Below are 19600 nucleotides of genomic sequence, written 5' to 3'. Positions count from 1 at the left end.
ACTGCAAGTGATGGAATTCTTAAACAATGAGTATATTCAAAAATAATTTAAATACTGTGGTAATGTAAAGACAAGGTCAAGATAAAGTTATGTCTTCCCTATATTCCAGACTTAATATATTTGTGACACATTCTGCTGGAATACTGTAATTAACATATATGAGCTCCTTTAGTTATCAGCCTTCAGTTTTCCCAATTCATTTTGAAAAATATTTACTGCATAACAAGCTAAGTTATTTCAAAAGGAGCTGCTGAGTATGATGCAACAATTTTATTTTAAAGAGTTGATTAAACTTATTGGGAATGACCCAGCACCAATGCGCTAAAATAAAACATATTGCCAGATGTAAAATTACAATTAATTGAAGACTCACCTGCTTTTCTTCTCTTTACCTGAAACAGCATGGATGCTGACATGACTTGTACATTGAATGCCCTATATGTTGCTGAATAAGTGATTTTAAATCGGCTATTACTATTAATTCACGTGACTCACCTTCTCCAACCCATTAAGCACTGGTATAAGGAATCGAACATCTGGTACTCTCTTGTGATACAGATCTCGGACACGCTTAACCAGCTCTGGAGAAGGAGGTACTAAAAGAAACAAACATTTTACATGTTATCGAAAAAACTATCTATTTACATTTTTCTACTTTGTTTTATCAGGGACATTTCACCTTAACCTGAGATAATAAAAATCATTAGAAAAACAAAGCTAGTTTTCTATTTAACTCTCAATTAGCATTACAGAACAACAGATAAAAATAAGACTTTAAAATATTGCAGCAGAAGTACAAATACTTGGTGTGCAATCAAAAACCACATTACCCAAACACCACAAGATGCATATCTTCTATCTACAGAAATTGTCCACATATTGATTGAAATGTCAATGCTAAGGAAACTTTGTGCAGAGTGTTCTCCATAATGTTTGGGACAAAGACACATTTTTCTTTGATTTACCCCTCTGCTTCACCGTTTAAAATGATATAATATAGCCTCCTTCCTCTCCTAATTACAGTATGTCCTTGATGACTTTCTTTACATCGCAACAATTAAAGGGTTATAAATTTTGTATTTTAAAAGCGGTGAAAAGTGCAGAGATGAGTGGATTATTTAGTTACACTTAACAAGATGAAGACTGTAAAGTGTCTGTATATGTAATTTAATTCATATATTATTTTATACATTGTTTGACATCCATGCCTGATAGGTGTCAATGGTGTCATTCTTCTCATTGGTTATCAAGATGCCATCAGATCCAAACAGCTACCTTAGCAAGAGAAAAGATTAAAACATTCTTGCTTAGTAGTTTGCTAACCACATTCAAAAATCAATAGTGGACACATTCAACAGGATTTTTTGTAATCTATTTAGGACCTTGTTTTTCACAGTGGTTTATTAACTAATGCTGCTGCTTCAAGGCCAGCAAAAAGGTCTTTAATTTTCTATCTTTATTTGTTATAATCACTATGCTACCACTTCCAAATTCACAATTTGTTGGTTCAAAATTAAAGAGAGTAAGTGAAAGCATACTAGTTTTATTTTAAAGAAGAGATTAAGTATTGCTTCTGTTAAACCCTGAATTTAAAAAGAAAAGAAAAATACTAAAGGCTATGTCACATTAAGCAATTTTTCCAGCAATTTTCAGTTGTACCTTTCATTTACATAATCACAGCATATTGATGGCAGTCAGCTGTGTGCTCTAATGAAGTCAGTCGTGTAAAATGACATGCTCAGCGATTCACTCCAGTAAAATTAAACAGGTTTGGTTTTGTCTTTAGTCATAGAGCTGGGCTCTGTGTTCATGAGAGCTGACAACCAATGAATGCTCATTTAGATGTAAAATTCATATAATGTGCCAACAAGGAATAAGGAACCTGGATGGTATGCACATCACAAACAGAAAAGGAGTGTGTCTGTCTGATGTCTCCTATTTTATGTACCATGGTAAAATGGGGGGAGGGGGTGATTTGGGGTTTGAGACTGCGACTGAACTTCTTGGACAGTGCTAGCTCTGTCAGGCAGCAAATTATGGGCTGTCACAAAAAGGGAGAACACAAATGTGCTGGAAAGTCAGCACTCGGTTAGGAAACTAGACATGCCCAGCAGTTTTCAGTCATGTAAACTGACATGGTCCAGCAACAAGATCAGCAACTGCAGTCTGAAACCAAAGACCAGAAGTTGCATAATGTGACACCAGCTTAAGCAGCATCTAAAGGCATGAGATACTGAAAAAAAATTACAACAGCTGATATACTAGTAAAAAGGAGGATGCCTCATTGATAATAAGATTGCTAAACATATTACTACTAGGGGGCTCCGCCCCCTGCTCGCTTCGCTCGCCAACCCCTGGTGTTGGGAATGACAAAGAGCGTGATGTATGAATGAGATATAGAATAGTGTGAAGGTGTAGATGATGCAAATAGAAAGCAAACAATAAAGTGTGTGGCACAGTGTAAAGGTTTATTGGAAAATTTCTTTGTACACGCCGTTTAAGTGTAAAAGGTAATTCCAGGTCAGAACTTGTAAGGTCAATGAAGATGGTCATTATCGTGATCAGAGTCAACTTTGTCAGAGCTTAGAAAGAGTTGTGTCTCTCCAGGAAGTAATGGAATGACTTGGGTATTTATGTTTTCCACATTAATATTTTTTGGACATAATATAGTGCGTTGTGTTAAAAGGGGCATTTGGTCTAATGAGATTGCTGTTCCAAATCTCTCTGTAACTAAGTCGTCGCAGATAAAGGCTTGAGGAATTGTAATAATATGTGGGTGAAGTCCATCTGTATTGGTGAGTGTACCATCTCCCAGTTGTAATAAGCAATTGTTATGATCTGGTTCTGGACATCGTATCTTTTTTACTAACTGTATCTTTTGAAAGCAATGGCAATTGTCTGCGTATTTTAAGGTGCACTGAACAATAGCTGAGTGCATGGCATCTGGAAGAATAGCTAATCACTGTTTAAAATCTCCTCCTAATAAAAGTACCTTTCCTCCAAATCGAATATTATTATTCATAAACGTTTGTAGAAGTTTATGAATGGTGTTGAGTAAGTGACTTCATGCCATTGTACATTCATCAATAAACAACATTTTTTGAAGACGGATGTCACGTGCAGTGCCCACCGTTAATGTTCATAGTGGATACCGATTTGTAGGATCTAATGCAGTTGATAAAGATTTCACTTTCAGGTACATCGTCAGTTAGAATCTTCTGTAGATATTCAGTATATGAATGTAAAGAAGGCAGTCTAATTTGACCCTTTTGACAACAACGTCTAAATGAATTACTTGTATTGCCAGTTGTTTCTTCAGGGAAGTGAACTGAATGACAATGATTGCAAATGACATTCATTAATCGGAATGAATTTTTCCGGGGTATGTTTTGCTTGTGCCGTTTGAGAGGCGCGTTGTTGCATATGTAGTATTTGGGACGTGTTGTTTTGGAGCTGTAATCGATTTGCCTGTGCTGTGTGAGATGCCCGTTGTAGCCTTCCTTGCCGTTAACGTATGTCTGAGACGGGAGGTGTTTCGTTTTGAATCCGTGCCTGTTGCGATGCAGCACTTTGATTGATAGTTTGCGTCATGTGGATCTAGGATGTAGATTTGTGCATATTTGCGTTGTTGATTTGTTTCAGGGTGCACTGTTCCAATGCGATGCAGTATTTGTGCACATATGGGAAAGCAGTATGGGCCATTGCCTTTTGGTGGCCTGATATTTACTAAAAGCAAATGAACTATTGTAGGATCTAACGCAGTTCATAAAGTTTTTACTTTTAGGTACATCGTTAGTTAGAAGCTGTAGTTGAGCTTTGCGTTTTTGGAGTCGAGACATTTTTTCTTTTAGAAATATGGATAAGTAATAAGAAGTATTGCACTCACTGTTAATATGGAGACTTTTCTGCGGTTGAACGATTAATAGTGCCTTATGGTAATGAGATCCACCTATGCTGCATAGCCGTCTATTTTGTTGTTTCTTTCATGTTCGTGTGTTTGTTCCTGTTATCCTTTCCTTTTCGTTTTGTACCCGTGACCGTGTATTCATGACTTGTTTCAATATGTTTCCTTTTCTGCAGTTGAACGGTTAATAGTGCTTTATTGTAAGGAGATCCACCAATGCTGACACCTATGCTGTCTAGTGTGAAGGTGCTGACGTTCACTTTAGAATATGTGGCTTTGGGTGTGACTTCTTATGGATGTGGGGGGGGGGTTGTTGAGGATTGTTGTCGCGCGAGCGTCTTCTTTCTTTTTGTGTTCCTGTGTCTTGCTGAATCCCCCTCTTTGTGTGTGTCCCGTCCCTCGCTTGTAGGGTCTGTGGGGTGGTTTTGTGTTCTTTTTTTTGTGTTCCATGGGCTTGTTGAATCCCCCTCTTGGTGTGTGTCCCGTCCGGTGCCTGTAGGGGTGCCCTGCTGTTGTGTGCGAGCCTCTTTTTTTTTTTTTTTTCGGGTCTAGTTTCGTGTGCAATGTGTTTCGTGCTTTTCCTGCGTTTGACTTTGCGCCTCATTTCTCCTTTTTGTATGTGCTCACTCCTTTTTTCTGTGGTCTTGTCCGCCACTCGCGGCCCCTCATCCGCCTTTGTCGCCCTCTTTTCTCCGCCTTTCTCCGACTCTCGCTCTCTTTTGTCCGACTCTCGCGGACTCTTTTTGCGCCTGCGCCTCTCGCGGCCCCTCATCCGCCTCTCTCGCCCTCTTTTGTCCGCCTTTCTCGGCTCCTCAGCCGACTCTCGCGGACTCTTTTTGCGCCTGCGCAGTACGTCTTTTTGCAGCTACGGCCCATGGCCGGATGTGCCTGCGTCCATCATCCGGTTTAGCATTCTCGGTTAGTAATATGGATCAGTTATATACTAGATGATACCTTTATCTGTGAGGATGTGCAGACAACGAGTGACAAGTGTCTCTGCTCCCTTAGGGCAGTTCTCCACCAAGAGGAGCAGCTCTGGAGAGTTCATTCCCATGCCTCTGATCTTAAAATGACAAGAAAAAGATGTTATCAAATGTCTAAAAGATTTCATAAGTTTTGGCATAAAACATGATAAATTTGCCATACTGGTTGTTCAATAACTCGGAGGACAGTGCGTTTAATGTCAGCAATAGCTTCTGTGTAGACGGATGCCAACTCATGAATTAGGCGATGATTTAAAGGAAGAAGAGATAAGTAGAGATACAAGCACTGCTTTACTGTATCCTCAGTCCACGGAGCAGCCACCTCTGGAAAGAAACAGACAAAAATAATCATTTTTTAAAATGTGAATTAACTTTACCAGAAATGTAAAACATGAAATGGGATAAAAACAATGTGCTGAGATGTTAAACATGTGCCTGCCTATAATGTAAAATATGAAATGGGAGAAAAGCAACGTACTGATTTTAATCACAAACTTTCCAGTGCTGAATTCTTGCCATTTTATGGTTATGAGGCTTAGACTTACACAGCTACATAGTCTGCATTTTCATTTTACCCTACCTTGTAAATTAGAACTATTCCTCTTTTCATTTAAACTTTGTTTAATTATGGTTCTTGCACACTTTTTACTTAATTATCTGATTTCTAAAGTACCACATACTGTAATAGGAAAATCAGCACAAATTGGTGTTGATTGATAAGAATTAGTGTACAAGTTTATCTACAGTATCTCAGAAATGAATAGTTAGTATTATTTTTTTCTAAACTGTTAAAAAAAAGTAAAGTTTTCTGTGTTATCTTTGTTAATTGTAACTTTTTCTGCTTTGTAAAGCAATTAGCAATGAAACTTAAAATAAAATGCATAGTATAAAATGAAACTTAATAAGAACATAAGAGGTTTCACATATCATAGGAGACCATAAAGCTTTTTGGTTCGTTAATAAAACAGTCTTAGCTGCACATGACAACAACTGTATGGACACTGTAGTTGTCCGTCCATCCATCCTTTATCCAACCCACTATATCCTAACTACAGAGTCATGGGGGTCTGCTGGAGCCAATCCCAGCCAACACAACGCAAGAAACAAACCCCGGGCAGGGTGCCAGCCCACCGCAGGGCACACACACCCACACACCAAACACACACTAGGGATAATTTAGGATTGCCAATGCACCTAACCTGCATGTCTTTGGACTGTGGGAGAAAACCGAAGTACCTGAAGGAAACCCACGCAGACTCGGGGAGAACATGCAAACGCTATGCAGGGAGGACCAGGGAAGTGAACCCGGGTCTTCTAACTACGAGGCAGCAGCGCTACCACTGTGCCGCCCCACTGTAGTTGTACCAGGGCCAAATAAATTCCAGTATATCTAATGTTAGACCAATCAGACCAGACTTATTCAAAAGCTGTCAAAAGTGTCTACTAAAGCAATGCTGAAGAGAAAAAGATGAGGCATAAATAAGGCTGAACTGTACTGTTTGAAGTTTAGATGACTAAATTATAGGGATTTTTAAAATTTATGTAATTAACAGTTTCACCTTGGAGAACACAAAAAATGTGTGACTCCTACAATGTATTTTCGGAAATATATCCTAACATTTTCCTTTAATTTCTTTCACTTTAGTCAATCTTTTTGCATTAAATTATGCTTCTTTCAGGAAACTATATTAATTTCTTTATAAACTTAATATTGGAGGCACGGTGGCGCAGTGGGTAGCGCTGCTGCCTCGCAGTTGGAAGATCTGGGGACCTGGGTTCGATTCCCGGGTCCTCCCTGCGTGGAGTTTGCATGTTCTCCCCGTGTCTGCGTGGGTTTCCTCCGGGCGCTCCGGTTTCCTCCCACAGTCCAAAGACATGCAGGTTAGGTGGATTGGCGATTCTAAATTGGCCCTAGTGTGTGCTTGGTGTGTGGGTGTGTTTGTGTGTGTCCTGCGGTGGGTTGGCACCCTGCCCAGGATTGTTTCCTGCCTTGTGCCCTGTGTTGGCTGGGATTGGCTCCAGCAGACCCCCGTGACCCTGTGTTCGGATTCAGCGGGTTGGAAAATGGATGGATGGAACTTAATATTTATAGGAATAATTTGCTTCTTTCAGGAAACTATATAAATTTCTTTATAAACTTAATACTTGTAGGAACTGAATAATTGCACAGTTATAACTCCACTTGAAGTACAACACAAAAAGACTCAAAGTCAGAATTGACTATCATTCAGTCAATATTTTATATTGAATAGTTCAGATGGCATACTACCTCAGGACACTTTACAAAACAAAAGTACAATTCAGAATAATAAGACAAACTGCAGTACAGTATCACTCAATACACGGCTAATTACAAGGAAACAAATTTACAAGATTTGGCACAAATCAGCATGAAATAATGGCACATGTGAACCGACTGACAGCATGGTAAAAACAGGATCAATAAACATCATTCAATCAGATGATAAATGTACTGGGAATAGTTGATTAAAATTCAAAATACAAAAAATGGATTTGAACATGTTTACTGACGGGAGAATCATGGACAGGAATAAGAACAGAATTCAGAAGAACTGAAGCCACAAAGCTAAAGGAGCACTCGCTAAATGATGCATAATAGATCTCTTAAATACTAAGAAGGCCTGAATAACAAGATTTCAGGTGTCTCACAGGCTGGTAAAAGTAAACTGATATATTGAAGAGATTAGATCAGCAAAACAGATTCTGTGTAATGTGACATTAGCTTCCAAATTAGGATATACAGTATTTTTAGAACTACTTCATCCAATTGCCTCCCTGTGCACATTATTCTTCCAGATAAGAAGAACCACCATATAGAGTTTAGGATTTTAGCCGGCTTTCTTATTTTCAAAAATGCAAGCAATTAAGCCAAAACTTAAAAGCAAAATCCACATTCAAATTAGTTTAGATTGTATCAGAACTCCGGGAGTGACATACTAAAATAGCAGAAAACTGCTACTGCATGTGACATTCATTTGTAATACATTTTAATGTGGATAAAATGATCAACTATTAACTTATTCTCCTCTTGCTTTTTGTTTCCAATTACAGTTGAACCATGCAGCACTGAACTACTGTCCAAGTTTCCCAGCCATTTTATGAGACAAACCATCGGAAATTCAGTGGGCTGAAGTTCAACCCACAAACTGATTCTGCCTTGCACCCAAGGCTTATTGTGATAGACCCTAGCTTCCCTGCGACTCTATTCTAGATACGTTGATTTGAGAAACTGATGGATGAATGTATGACTCCAGTCTCACCTGATTTCAGAACAGATAGTGAAATGCATAATGTAATAAACAGGATTACAGAATGACCAAAAGGGACTATTGGTCACTAATCTATTTCTTTTTGGTTCCTGAGCTACTGAAAAACCACTGGCCCCCAGGGGTTTATTCTTTTCTGAAACTTTTTTCCTGGAGCTTTTGTAGTCTGCATCACTAGACACCTAGTCATAGCTATTGTACAATACCATGACTCTGTACTTGACCCTATTGAAGTAGTTTTAAAGCATAAAGAATTCATGGTGTTAATAAGTTTGTTTTTCTAAAGGCAAACTGTACTATAATTTATTGACACACTAGTTGCATTTAATGTATGAACTATGCAGTAGGAATACATTTTTTAACAGATTCATGCCATCATATTTATGCATCACAGACAAAGAAAAAAGGTTTCACCTGTGTCCTTGTCAGCCCCAAAGAGCAAGGATGGGGGATTAGGGTGAACAAGAAGTTGCATATAGTTCAGTGCAAACTTTTCAATATAATCTCGTAGTTGGTCTTTCTCATACATCCTCTTGATGAAGGTCAGAGCCTGGGTACGCACCTGAAACAGATTTACATTTTTAAAGGCTTTCTTTTTGTCTTGTATCATATGAAAAAGAGGAGCTAACAGATTGCAAAAGGCATTGCACTGATCTAAGCTCAGCACTGTGAACCCCTATGGTGGAAATACAAGTTTAATTTAAATGTGTGTGCTATGCTGATTATCATGGATCCTAGTCACTATGGAAATGATGTGTATATAGCAATAATGCTGTTCAGCATTAGGTGCAAGTAAGTTATTAGCTGTGCAACTGGTCCCACTATTTAGAATCACTAATTAACCTAACCAGGCACGTCTTTAAAATGCTGAAAAGATGCTGGAGCACCTAAGAACTAAAAAAGCTCCACACAGACAGCAATCAGGCAGGAGGCGTCATATCCCAGATGGATGTTAAATCTGTGAGGTAGTGGTGCTAAACACTGTATCACTGACATATTTCAACTTTTGCCAAAGTCTGAATAATCCTTGAATTATTCAGCAACTTGAAATTGCAATGTTGTGTGAGTAAAACATTTGTGTGGTTGTTGGAGACAAATCAATTTAGAGCATCGTGACTTTGTGAGTTGTTTTTTTTTACTTTGAGTTTCTGGATTATGTATTGGGCTTTGCCTTTTGGAATTCATTCTCCTCCTGGCCTTTTCACCCCCTGTATACTTGGGAGTTAACAGATAAGCAAGTAGTCTTCCCCAGAATGGTCCCAGTGTGGGGCAATCTCAAAATTTATGATCTAGTGCGTCATTACGGTGATGACATTTGTCAAACTGAATCCTACAAAGGGCACATTTCAGATTATTTGATAAGTGAGTGCAAAGTATAATTTTTAGGTGAATTACACCGTGCTTTGCAGAGACCGAATACTGAAGAAGAATTTATTTGGCCAATTCCTTAATTTTATTCATCATACGATATTCTAGTTCCAATCATTGGGTAAAAGCAGGCAAGTTCTTTTTGACAAAATTTCTAATCTGTACACTGAAAAAGCAATATTGCTGGATATATATACCTGAAGCTGAACAAGAAAATACTTTCAATTTGACTGGTATGTAGCCAAAAACCCTTATGCTCAAAAGGTATTAAAAATGTAGCTTGGAAACAATGCCTTCTATGACATTTAATAAAGAAAAAAACACTGTACAAGGATGACTATAAACATTCAATACACAAAAACAAGAGGTAATGTCCATATGGAGAAGATGAGACACTAAACAAAGTTGTTAACATTCTGCTACACTGATTCAGCTCCCTGGACTTAAATTCCACGCTCAGGTCCTCTGTATTTACAAGATTTCCCTCTGATACATGTAGTTTCCTTCTACATTCAAAAAAAGGTGTGGTAAAACATAATCAAAGTAATTTTTTCACATTATATATATATATATATATATATATATATATATATATATATATATGCATTTGCCAAACTAAATTGAGTTCTACAGTTAAGTGTTTTCTATAAGATTTTTTTAAATGTCTCACACCACAAACCCAGTGTTTTACAATGGAGTATATAGGACACAGAGCACCACTTTTTAAATTTATAGAAACCCTTAAACTTTAGAATAAAATTTCCTATGTTAAATACATATATAACATGTTTGTAAAGAAATTACTTTCACTTGAAAAAGTTTTCCTTTAAGTTAAAATGTGATTCAAAGTTAGTCCAGTGTGAGTATTTGTGAGTGCGCAAAGTAAGCATTGTGAAAAATGGTGTCATCATTCAGGGCTCTTGGCTTTCTCGACTTGCACCCTACTGTTGCTAGAGAGGCTCCATCACTTTGCAAATCCCAAATGGATCAAGCATGTTTAAAAAAGTCTGAGTTCACCATTCTTTTTAAATAATAAAGTTAAAAACTGTCATAAACCAACTGGACACAAATCCTTCTCTAGGCATTTTGCAATCATTATTGTTTTTGGTCATTTGTAAAAAAGCTTTTCTTTCCATATAATAAAGCATAGGAAAGCATCTACCTCATCATTCAGAACAACTCATTCAAGTTGGTGTTATTTCATAAATAAGGCTTGTAAGTTAAAGTACAGAGGATGGACTTCATATGTATTTAATTATTATATAGTTGAAACTAAATTTACACTAAGTATTTCAGAGTCAACATACAAAAGTAGGTTGTCAAAAGTAGCTAAAAGTAAAATATTTTGTTAATTGGCATATGCACAAATAACAAAGAAGTTAGCCAGCCAGAAAAATTACATATGTTTGATAGCTGACATAAAAAAAAGTTGTTTAATAAACTTCTCTTTAAAAAAGACCCTCATTTCAATTAGGAACCATACAACATTCAGCCCTCTTCAAAAGCATTTCAACTTCATTTTATTCTATTCAGAGTTTGTTGGTCATCATTACTATTGTCCATTTTTACCACTTTATTTACTTTGGCATCCTTTACTTATTTTTTGTGCATTGACCTGTCTGCTACATTCTACTGATGTACACTGTGCTGTATTGTCACTGCATTTTTTGACACTGAATGTCTGCTCCAGTGGGACTAACAACAAATAACTTCACAGTACATTAATGTAAGGTATAAAGATAGTAAATTAATTTAATAATTTCTTTCAGAAATATTTTTGGTATAATTTTACTTTATGAAATTAACTTTCTCTAAATACAACATCTCCCCTGACATCAGTGATCTTTAGCATATCCTTTAAAATCAAAATTTGAATGAAACCTATGACAAGAAGTTGGTTATTCATTTTCTTCTAAAGTGAAAGAAAAATCTTGCAATTAAGTAATTGTATGGCAAAAATAAAAATAAAATTTCCAGTGTTTTTTGTAATTATTTTGCTCAGAAAACTGACTGTAAATTTGGTCTTTATTTTTATATTTTTATTTTAAAGCTAAACAAACATGTAAATCTTGTTCATATGACTATATCAAGATCAATAAAATACAAAAAGCCTAACATTACATTTCATCTTTTTGTACTTTGCAAGTGAAAACATTTTCATTTCAGATATTTGAAAAGTAATTACTGGTACCTTGTCTTTTTCATGTGAGCTGAGATCCAGGAGCACATGCAGATATTGAAATTGTCTCGAAGGCCGTTTAAAAATCAGGTCTCGCAATGTAGTCATGCCTAAATAAACACGTGTCTGTAAATAATAAAAAGAAGAGGAAAATGTTATGTATACCATATGTAAAAAAGTATCCAAAAATAGTATGATAGCAAGCAAATGTGAAACATGTTTTACATTGAAAACACCGGACTGTTAAATAAGAAGTTTTGGCTTCTAAAGATGAAAACGTGATAATCATAAAAGTCCACAAAGTTCAGTATCTCGCTCATTTTCTCTCTTACTTCCTTTCTCAGCTGGTGATTATTTAAACTTTAAAGGGTTCCAGAGGCAAATATTGCTGCATACTACATTTACCCTGATATATATTAGGAATCTAAAATGATTTGTTCCTCTAAAGAATAATTTCTTTCTCCATTCTTTTCAATCTAACTACATATTTATTTCTTAATCACCTGTCTGCTCAATTATGAATGCTTTACTTCCATCTGTTTTACTTCCTAATCATAAATCTGTCCTTTTGCTGTTCAATGGAGGTTAAATTGCTCTACTCCTTTTACTGAATTCTACTCAAAATAATTTTATAAAACTTCCAGCCCTTGCTTTCACTAAATGAAATTCCCTTCTTCGTCATCCCCAAGTTCACTAAAGAAATAACTATCTTAGCTTATCCCCTCTCAAAAATTAAACTTAAGGAGCCTTTAGGACATTATACAGTAGGTATGGGTTAATTCACCAGACCGGAAAGGTTCCCATAACAACTCCTTCCTGGAATCTTTGAAAAAAGTTATCCATCTCACTTTTCCAAATGCTGCTATTTCTTATATAAGATGAACTTCTCAATTAAAATGGTGATGATCACACTACTTCTAAATTTGTGTAAGGAGCCCTCCAAATGTTCCAGCTACTGACCGATTGCACTCATGAACTTCATGACAGACTATTTGCTCAGTGCTAGAAATAGTCATCTGTATTTTAAATTCTCCCTGATCAGACCAGTTTATTAATTCTGGGCAGCAGACAGCATCTGCCACCTATTTCATATTATTGATGCAGCTCCAACTTTGGCTTACCTAGCTACCCTTATTTCTCTGAATACAGAGAAGATATTCAACTGTATGAAACGGGTCAGTTCTTTATGAGTACTATGTTTAATCTTCACACTGCTCTGGAAAAAAAACCTTATAGCGCATTTAAGAACTCCTCAAAAAAGTAACTAAACTGAGATTCAAACCAGACTCATGGAGTGTGATATATACTATATTAAAAATGTATTTGACTTTAGACAATAGACTTGTTTTTACAGCACAGTGGTATTTGAGCATTACAAAAACAGAATTACATTTCCAACCCAGTCACTGGATGGATTATGTGTGTATTTTCTCCTGCCATCTTAAGATATCCACAGGTATTTCTGTTTCTTCTGTACATCTCTTACATGCCAGATTAACTGTTAATTCATAGTGTATTTATCATCAATAATAGAATCACATTGCTTGTCATTCCTATAGAAGCGCCACAACAACTTTATTTTGTTTGTTGTTCATTTTACAGAATAACTGCCTAGTGAAAACGTTGTGTAAACTCAGAAAAGATATAATCTAGACATTAAATGATACAATGGACTACAACACAATGCAGTCTTGAGTAACTCTTCTTTACTTTTTTGTTTGAAAGATGCATAAAATAATATCAATCAAGCCAGAATGCAAGAAGTCAACAGAACTGTTTATGTTAAAAATATAGAAGGTAAAAAAATGCAACACAATAAATGCACAAGGTACGTCTTAAAACAGCTTAATTACAAGCAGCAGAGTAGCTAATAAAATTAAGAGTGTCCAGTGTACTCGGTCTGGCTAGTAATTGTACAGTGAAGCAGTGAAAAATCACCTCACCTCATCCTCACAGTACTTGCGGATAACTTCCAAAGCTGTCTCTGTTATAAGCGGAGCTTCTAAGACAAGTTTGGTAAACAACCTTAATAGGAAAGAGTAAAAAATAAGAGTCAGGATTTTGCTACTGGCAGGAACGTACATAAATTGAACAGTACCACGCAAAAGGTCCTATTTAATTATGTAACTTTGTTTAAGAAAGTCAAGGTAACATTAAATTTCAGAATAGCTAGAAATTAGTCTTTCCATTTTCAGAATTCATATTTACCCATCTCTCTGGTCTGGTTTTTCCTGTAGTCCAGACAGCAACCCAATTAGACATTCATCATAGCTGTCTAAGGAACCTGAGGGATATTCACTTAAGTACATGTTGTATTCTTGATAGAGAAGTGCAAAGGCCAAGTCGCTGCGGTTTCTGATATCTTCAAGAATAAACTCAACCACATCTCCTTTCATGTTCCCATCAAACTGTGTTACCAAACGAGAAAGGATCTTCACACGCACCTATTAAAAGTTCATTGTAGATGGTAGAGGTCACTTAAAAGACACAGGTACTGTATTGCACTAAAGATATATATGCTTCTTTTAACATTATGCACTTTATAGTTAAGTTAGCTTACATGTGACATCCCACATCGAGCTATAGATTTTTCTGCATGAAGTATTCTCTTAATAGACATGTCTTTCAACTTGTCATTTTGGGCCTCTGATAGGGGCTGGATGACATCAGCCAAACGAAATACTTTTTTCCTCCCACTGACCCCTGTAGACCTAGAAAAGAAAGATCTATTCAGTCATCACTTTTCAAACAAAGTAAAGCATATAAAAAATGTAGTCACAAGCTTCCTAGTAGGAAATTATTAACCGTAGCTAGAACAGGTAGAATTCAGAGTTAACTTTGCTAGCCTAATTTTCTGAGTTTTGATTAAACCTTAACAACTAATATAATTTTATTATATAAAGAGATTAAAAAAAATCATCTGACCCAGAAAATGGCATTGCATTTGTGCTGGTTAGTGGAGTTCTCATTTAATGTTTCTTCTTCTTTTTTTTATTTTTACTAGAAAATGAGAAAAATCTTCAAAGTATGGATGCTCTGAAAAGGTGTTTTAGGGCAATAACCACTGATTCCATGTTACTAGAATTGGTTGGTTCTGATGCCAATTCTGATTTGTTTACTTTATTCTTTTTATTTATTTATCTTACACTAAGTTACTGGATAATCATCCAGGTAGAAACCTTACTTTCTAAACTAGCTATGCTATCTATCTAAGAAATCAACGCAAGCCGCAGCACTGTCAGTGTTAACGTTTGTAGTGCAAGATCTATTGAAATGTATTTTGTAATTCAGGTAGTAATAAAATGCATTGCATTTTTCATTTCAACAGACGGAGAATCACAGACATTAACACTGCTTTTAAGAATTCCACGGCAAATGGCATAACAAAGACATAGGAACCAGACTGACACACAGACACTTATGCTGACATTAAAGTAATTACATTGGTATTTTTTTAGTTAAACTGCAGACCACAGGTGTTACCTGTTCATTTTTAATGAACAAAATGAAATTGTGTAGGCTTATACTAAAAATAAATAAAATATCCTTAAAACATATTTTTTAGCCTAATAAAACATGTACAAAAATGTATTCATAATACACATGCCAAAAAAGGAAAAAACTTATAATTACAAGTCACAATTCTAATAAAATGTTCATGTTTATCAAGAAGATACAAGCTTAACAATTTAACATGTAAAATTGATATTTTGCTCTTAACCTAAAACCCTATTGTTTACTAAGCAATGAGGGCAAATTCCTCTTTAACTGTTCTTTTTTTATTTAAAAATGTGTGCTGTCCATACCCCACTCACAAATAACTGAACATTCTTTGAATATCCTGAAACAAATAAGAAACTAATTTTCTCAAAGTTATCAATGTGTACAGACTTCACTGCTAACATCAGAAGCAGTGGTGCTACAACAGCTTTGGCAGAGACTGACAAAGGTGACATTTGTAAAAGCAAACAGGCTTCTTCATATAGTTCTTTACTTCATCTTTGGATGTAAAAAGGCGTGCTGAGAGAAGAAAGAGATTGGAAATCGGTCAATGATCCTCTCATCCTAAAAGATCATACGATAAGAAAATCCATTGCAAAAGGGCCTCCTTATACATAATTTGTGACATACCTTAGCCTAAGAGTGCATAACAATTGGTTTAATTGATCCAGACTTTCAGGTGGAAAGGTACTTCTCAACTCTAAAATAAGTTGTAAACTAATGACCAGTTGGTCATCTTACTTGATCTGTGCAGAAGGCATGATTGGTTCTGGTCGCCGTTTGGCCAATGGTTGCTTGTCTTCCTCTCCTCTTCCTTGTCCAGAGTATGTTGCACCCACTACAGAGATTGCTTGACCAATCGGTAAAGCTGAAAGTCGTCGTTTGATAAGTACACTCTCTGGTTTTGCATCGGGCTCTTCTTTGGGCAAATCTTTGTTCAGCTTGAGCTGCTCCACACCTATCAGGAAAAAGTCAAATTAAAATTCAAGTATGATACACACACACAGCATTTCCCAAAAGCCTGACAGTGGAATAAAAAAAAATCCTTCACATTTTTTTGACAGACAGACAGACACTTTATTAATCCCAAGGGGAAATTCACATACTCCAGCAGCATACTGATAAAGAGCAATATTAAATTAAAGAGTGATAACAATGCAGGTATAACAGACAGACAATAACTTTGTATAATGTTAACGTTTACCCCCCCCCCCGGGTAGAACTGAAGAGTCGCATAGTGTGGGGGAGGAACGATCTCCTCAGTCTGTCAGTGGAGCAGGACGGTGACAGCAGTCTGTCGCTGAAGCTGCTCCTCTGTCTGGAGATGATACTGTTCAGTGGATGCAGTGGATTCTCCATAATTGACAGGAGCCTGCTCAGCGCCCGTCGCTCTGCCACAGATGTCAAACTGTCCAGCTCCATGCCTACAATAGAGCCTGCCTTCCTCACCAGTCTGTCCAGGCGTGAGGCGTCCCTCTTCTTTATGCTGCTTCCCCAGCACACCACCCTATAGAAGAGGGCGCTCGCCACAACCGTCTGAAAGAACATCTGCAGCATCTTATTGCAGATGTTGAAGGACGCCAGCCTTCTAAGGAAGTATAGTCAGCTCTGTCCTTTCTTGCACAGAGCATCAGTATTGGCAGTCCAGTCCAGTTTATCATCCAGCTGCACTCCCAGGTATTTATGGGTATGCACCCTCTGCACACAGTCACCTCTGATGATCAAGGGGTCCATGAGAGGCCTGGGCCTCCTAAAATCCACCACCAGCTACTTGGTTTTGCTGGTGTTCAGGTGTAGGTGGTTTGAGTCGCACCATTTAACAAAATTTAGTTTAGCTTACAGTGAACCTTGAATTACTCTTTCAATCTAACCTCTTTTATCTATATTTTAATGTCTTTTTAGATTTCTCTCTCTCTGTGTATCTCTGTAGTCTCTATTTTTAAAATAACTGTTTATGCAATTCTTATTCTTACTATTGTTACCCTATCTCCACCCTGCCTCTGTTGAGTCTGAAACCTCTCAGCATTCAATACATTTCATGCTCGTTTCCTTTATGTTCTGCCTGAGGAGCCAAGTGACCCTTTCTTACTGTTGACTAAACCATAGGAGGTGTACTTTTTCTGAGAGATATAATACTAAGAAAACCATAACATACAGAAAGTAAGACAGAAAAACAATGGTCTATTATAAATCGTATTTCGAAATGTAACAAAACATACATAGTTTAGAATTAAAGTGAACCAACTTCTCTGCAACATTAATCACCATTTGACAAGTGCTTATTACTGTTTCTTACCTGGGCCAATGTTGGCAGATGTCATCTGTGTGGCCATGAGTCGAGCAAGATGCTTGATTTGGGCATCTGTGCCAGCAGATTCCACTGGAGTATATGTGGCTTGGAAAGAAGCAGGCATTGTATCCGGGAGATAGACCATGCTGATCAGCACCTAACAGATTAACATACAAAAGACAAACGTGAAGTCAGGGGGAACAAATCTCACTGAAATACAGTCTCAAAATACATTATTTTTTTTCATTCACAATATTAGCATCTTACTAGATTAGCAACATTTTCTGCATTCAGCAAAGGTAGTAAAAACTCTGCTGTAATATCAATAGCAGATTGTGTCCCTTGCGTTGAAGATGGCTTTGGAGAGGGTACAGAAGCTTGTTCTATATCTTTGTCATCTTCATCTTCAGCCAAAGCAGGTTCTGAAAATAGAATATAGAGTATATCAGTAGAGTCAGGCAACAATAGCTAGAACTGAAACACTGCAGTTTGCTTATTATAATTAAATATGCTATTGCATGCTATCTTCAGAAAAGAAACACTGCTTTGAAGCACTTTAAACTCCATGTATTAGTTATATTGCAGCACATGAAAATTTTAAAGGGCTCCAATCAATAAATGACACAGCTATAACCACGTTTATTGTGGATCATTGCTGTACTCTTTATGTATTTTGAAGTACAGAGGAAGCAAAATGAACAACAGGACAAAGAAAATCCAAATAATTAGGGCACCTGTCCATACCAGATGTTGTTTGGGTATACATCCAATATTCTTGATCATTTTTTACATTTCTTGGCTTCCAGTCATCGCCATAAGATTGTATCACCTAATTATACAATGATTCTTAAAGTGGAAAGTTGGATCTTTTATTTTTATATCAAGCTCTTGATACTTAACCAATTTGTTAACTAAAAACCTTACAGCTAAAGCTTGTTAATTTAATGTGGAAGATGTGTTCTCTAAGGTTGGGAGCATGCGCTGATAGTGCGTCACCACACCCACCACAGGACGAACCACCTGGATTGGGACCCAAATGTGTTCTCTAAACTTACAAGAAAATCTTACCATTCATTATCCATCATTTCATTCTTCTTAATTTGCTGTCTGCCAATTTCTAAGGTTTCTTCCTTTTATAGTTTTGTAAGTGTTGTTTGAATTTTTACTTTGTTTTCTTCAGTTTTTACTTTATTTTGGTATCTTTGTTTAGCTATTATTATTGTAAAGCTCTTTGAGATGATTTATATGAAAACATGTCATATAAATAAATGCTGTTTTTGCCAGTTGACAATACTTTTCAACATTTTTCCCCCAAGGTTGACAAGTACTTACCCATTTTTATCTTTTTCAAGCCAGGTTCTGCCTCTTCACGTTGCCTCTTACGCACATCTTTGATGTTTGGCATGTTACGAGCAATCTCCTGTTGCTGAGTGCCTAAATCCAGCAGTAGTGTTGTAATCTGGCCATGGAACTCAAAGGAGGAAGGGTGCTTTAGGACACTCAATAAATGCAGTTTCAGGTTTTTCCTAACACTGCTCACTTGGGATTTGGCCAATGTTGGGGGCAGATTTGCTGTTGTGATGAAAAATAAATATGTACTTTAAGTGAAAAATACATTTTAAAATAAATACATAAAAAACGTACATTTATACTGTATGTTTGCCAATGAGTTAAACACAATAAATAAGACAGGTTTCTGGATTATTAACCAGTTTCAGTAATTTAAGTGATCACATATTAAGTTGCTAGTTATTGTAATTGACCAAGGCTATTAAGTATCTGGCTATAGATAAGGTCTGAAGAAAACATTGATGGAATAAGTTTGGCTTGAAACAAAAAAGGTGAATATCAGGCGAAAACTCAAATTTTTCCATAGAACTATTTTAATTGTTTAGGATTCCCTTATGTGAGCCACTGTCATTTCAGTATACCAGGCATTTCCTTTTGAGCTCAGCATATAAATATAAACCTGCTTTAAAAAACACAATAAAAACACTCATCTGACCACTGCGTAGTACATTCTTAAAACTGTCACCCCATTTTCAGTGAACCAATTGTTTGGCACACTACTTGGAAGGAGAACAAACA

The 19600-nt window shown here is 36.6% G+C and overlaps 1 protein-coding gene across 2 annotated transcripts in view; it reads right to left on the bottom strand.

Annotated features, from left to right (window-relative positions):
- sympk (symplekin) overlaps positions 1-19600 on the bottom strand; it is a 581858-nt gene that overhangs the window by 540811 nt on the left and 21447 nt on the right. For both annotated transcript variants that reach the window (XR_007936284.1, XM_028795807.2), the window contains exons 9-20: positions 18845-19084; positions 17780-17934; positions 17519-17669; positions 15964-16180; positions 14282-14432; positions 13930-14165; positions 13665-13746; positions 11734-11847; positions 8589-8736; positions 5051-5211; positions 4859-4967; positions 496-596 (exon numbers count right to left, since the gene is read on the bottom strand). Coding sequence is in view for 1 of the 2 variants with exons in the window: in XM_028795807.2 (XP_028651640.1) it covers positions 496-596; positions 4859-4967; positions 5051-5211; positions 8589-8736; positions 11734-11847; positions 13665-13746; positions 13930-14165; positions 14282-14432; positions 15964-16180; positions 17519-17669; positions 17780-17934; positions 18845-19084 (1865 nt within the window). In the remaining variant the exon portion in view is untranslated. The remainder of the gene's footprint in view (positions 1-495; positions 597-4858; positions 4968-5050; positions 5212-8588; positions 8737-11733; positions 11848-13664; positions 13747-13929; positions 14166-14281; positions 14433-15963; positions 16181-17518; positions 17670-17779; positions 17935-18844; positions 19085-19600) is intronic.

The sequence above is a fragment of the Erpetoichthys calabaricus genome, chromosome 1 (assembly GCF_900747795.2).
Source record: "Erpetoichthys calabaricus chromosome 1, fErpCal1.3, whole genome shotgun sequence".
NCBI lineage: Eukaryota > Metazoa > Chordata > Cladistia > Polypteriformes > Polypteridae > Erpetoichthys > Erpetoichthys calabaricus.
Note: the sequence above shows the minus strand (reverse complement) of the source record. Positions and strands in the feature narration are given on the sequence as shown.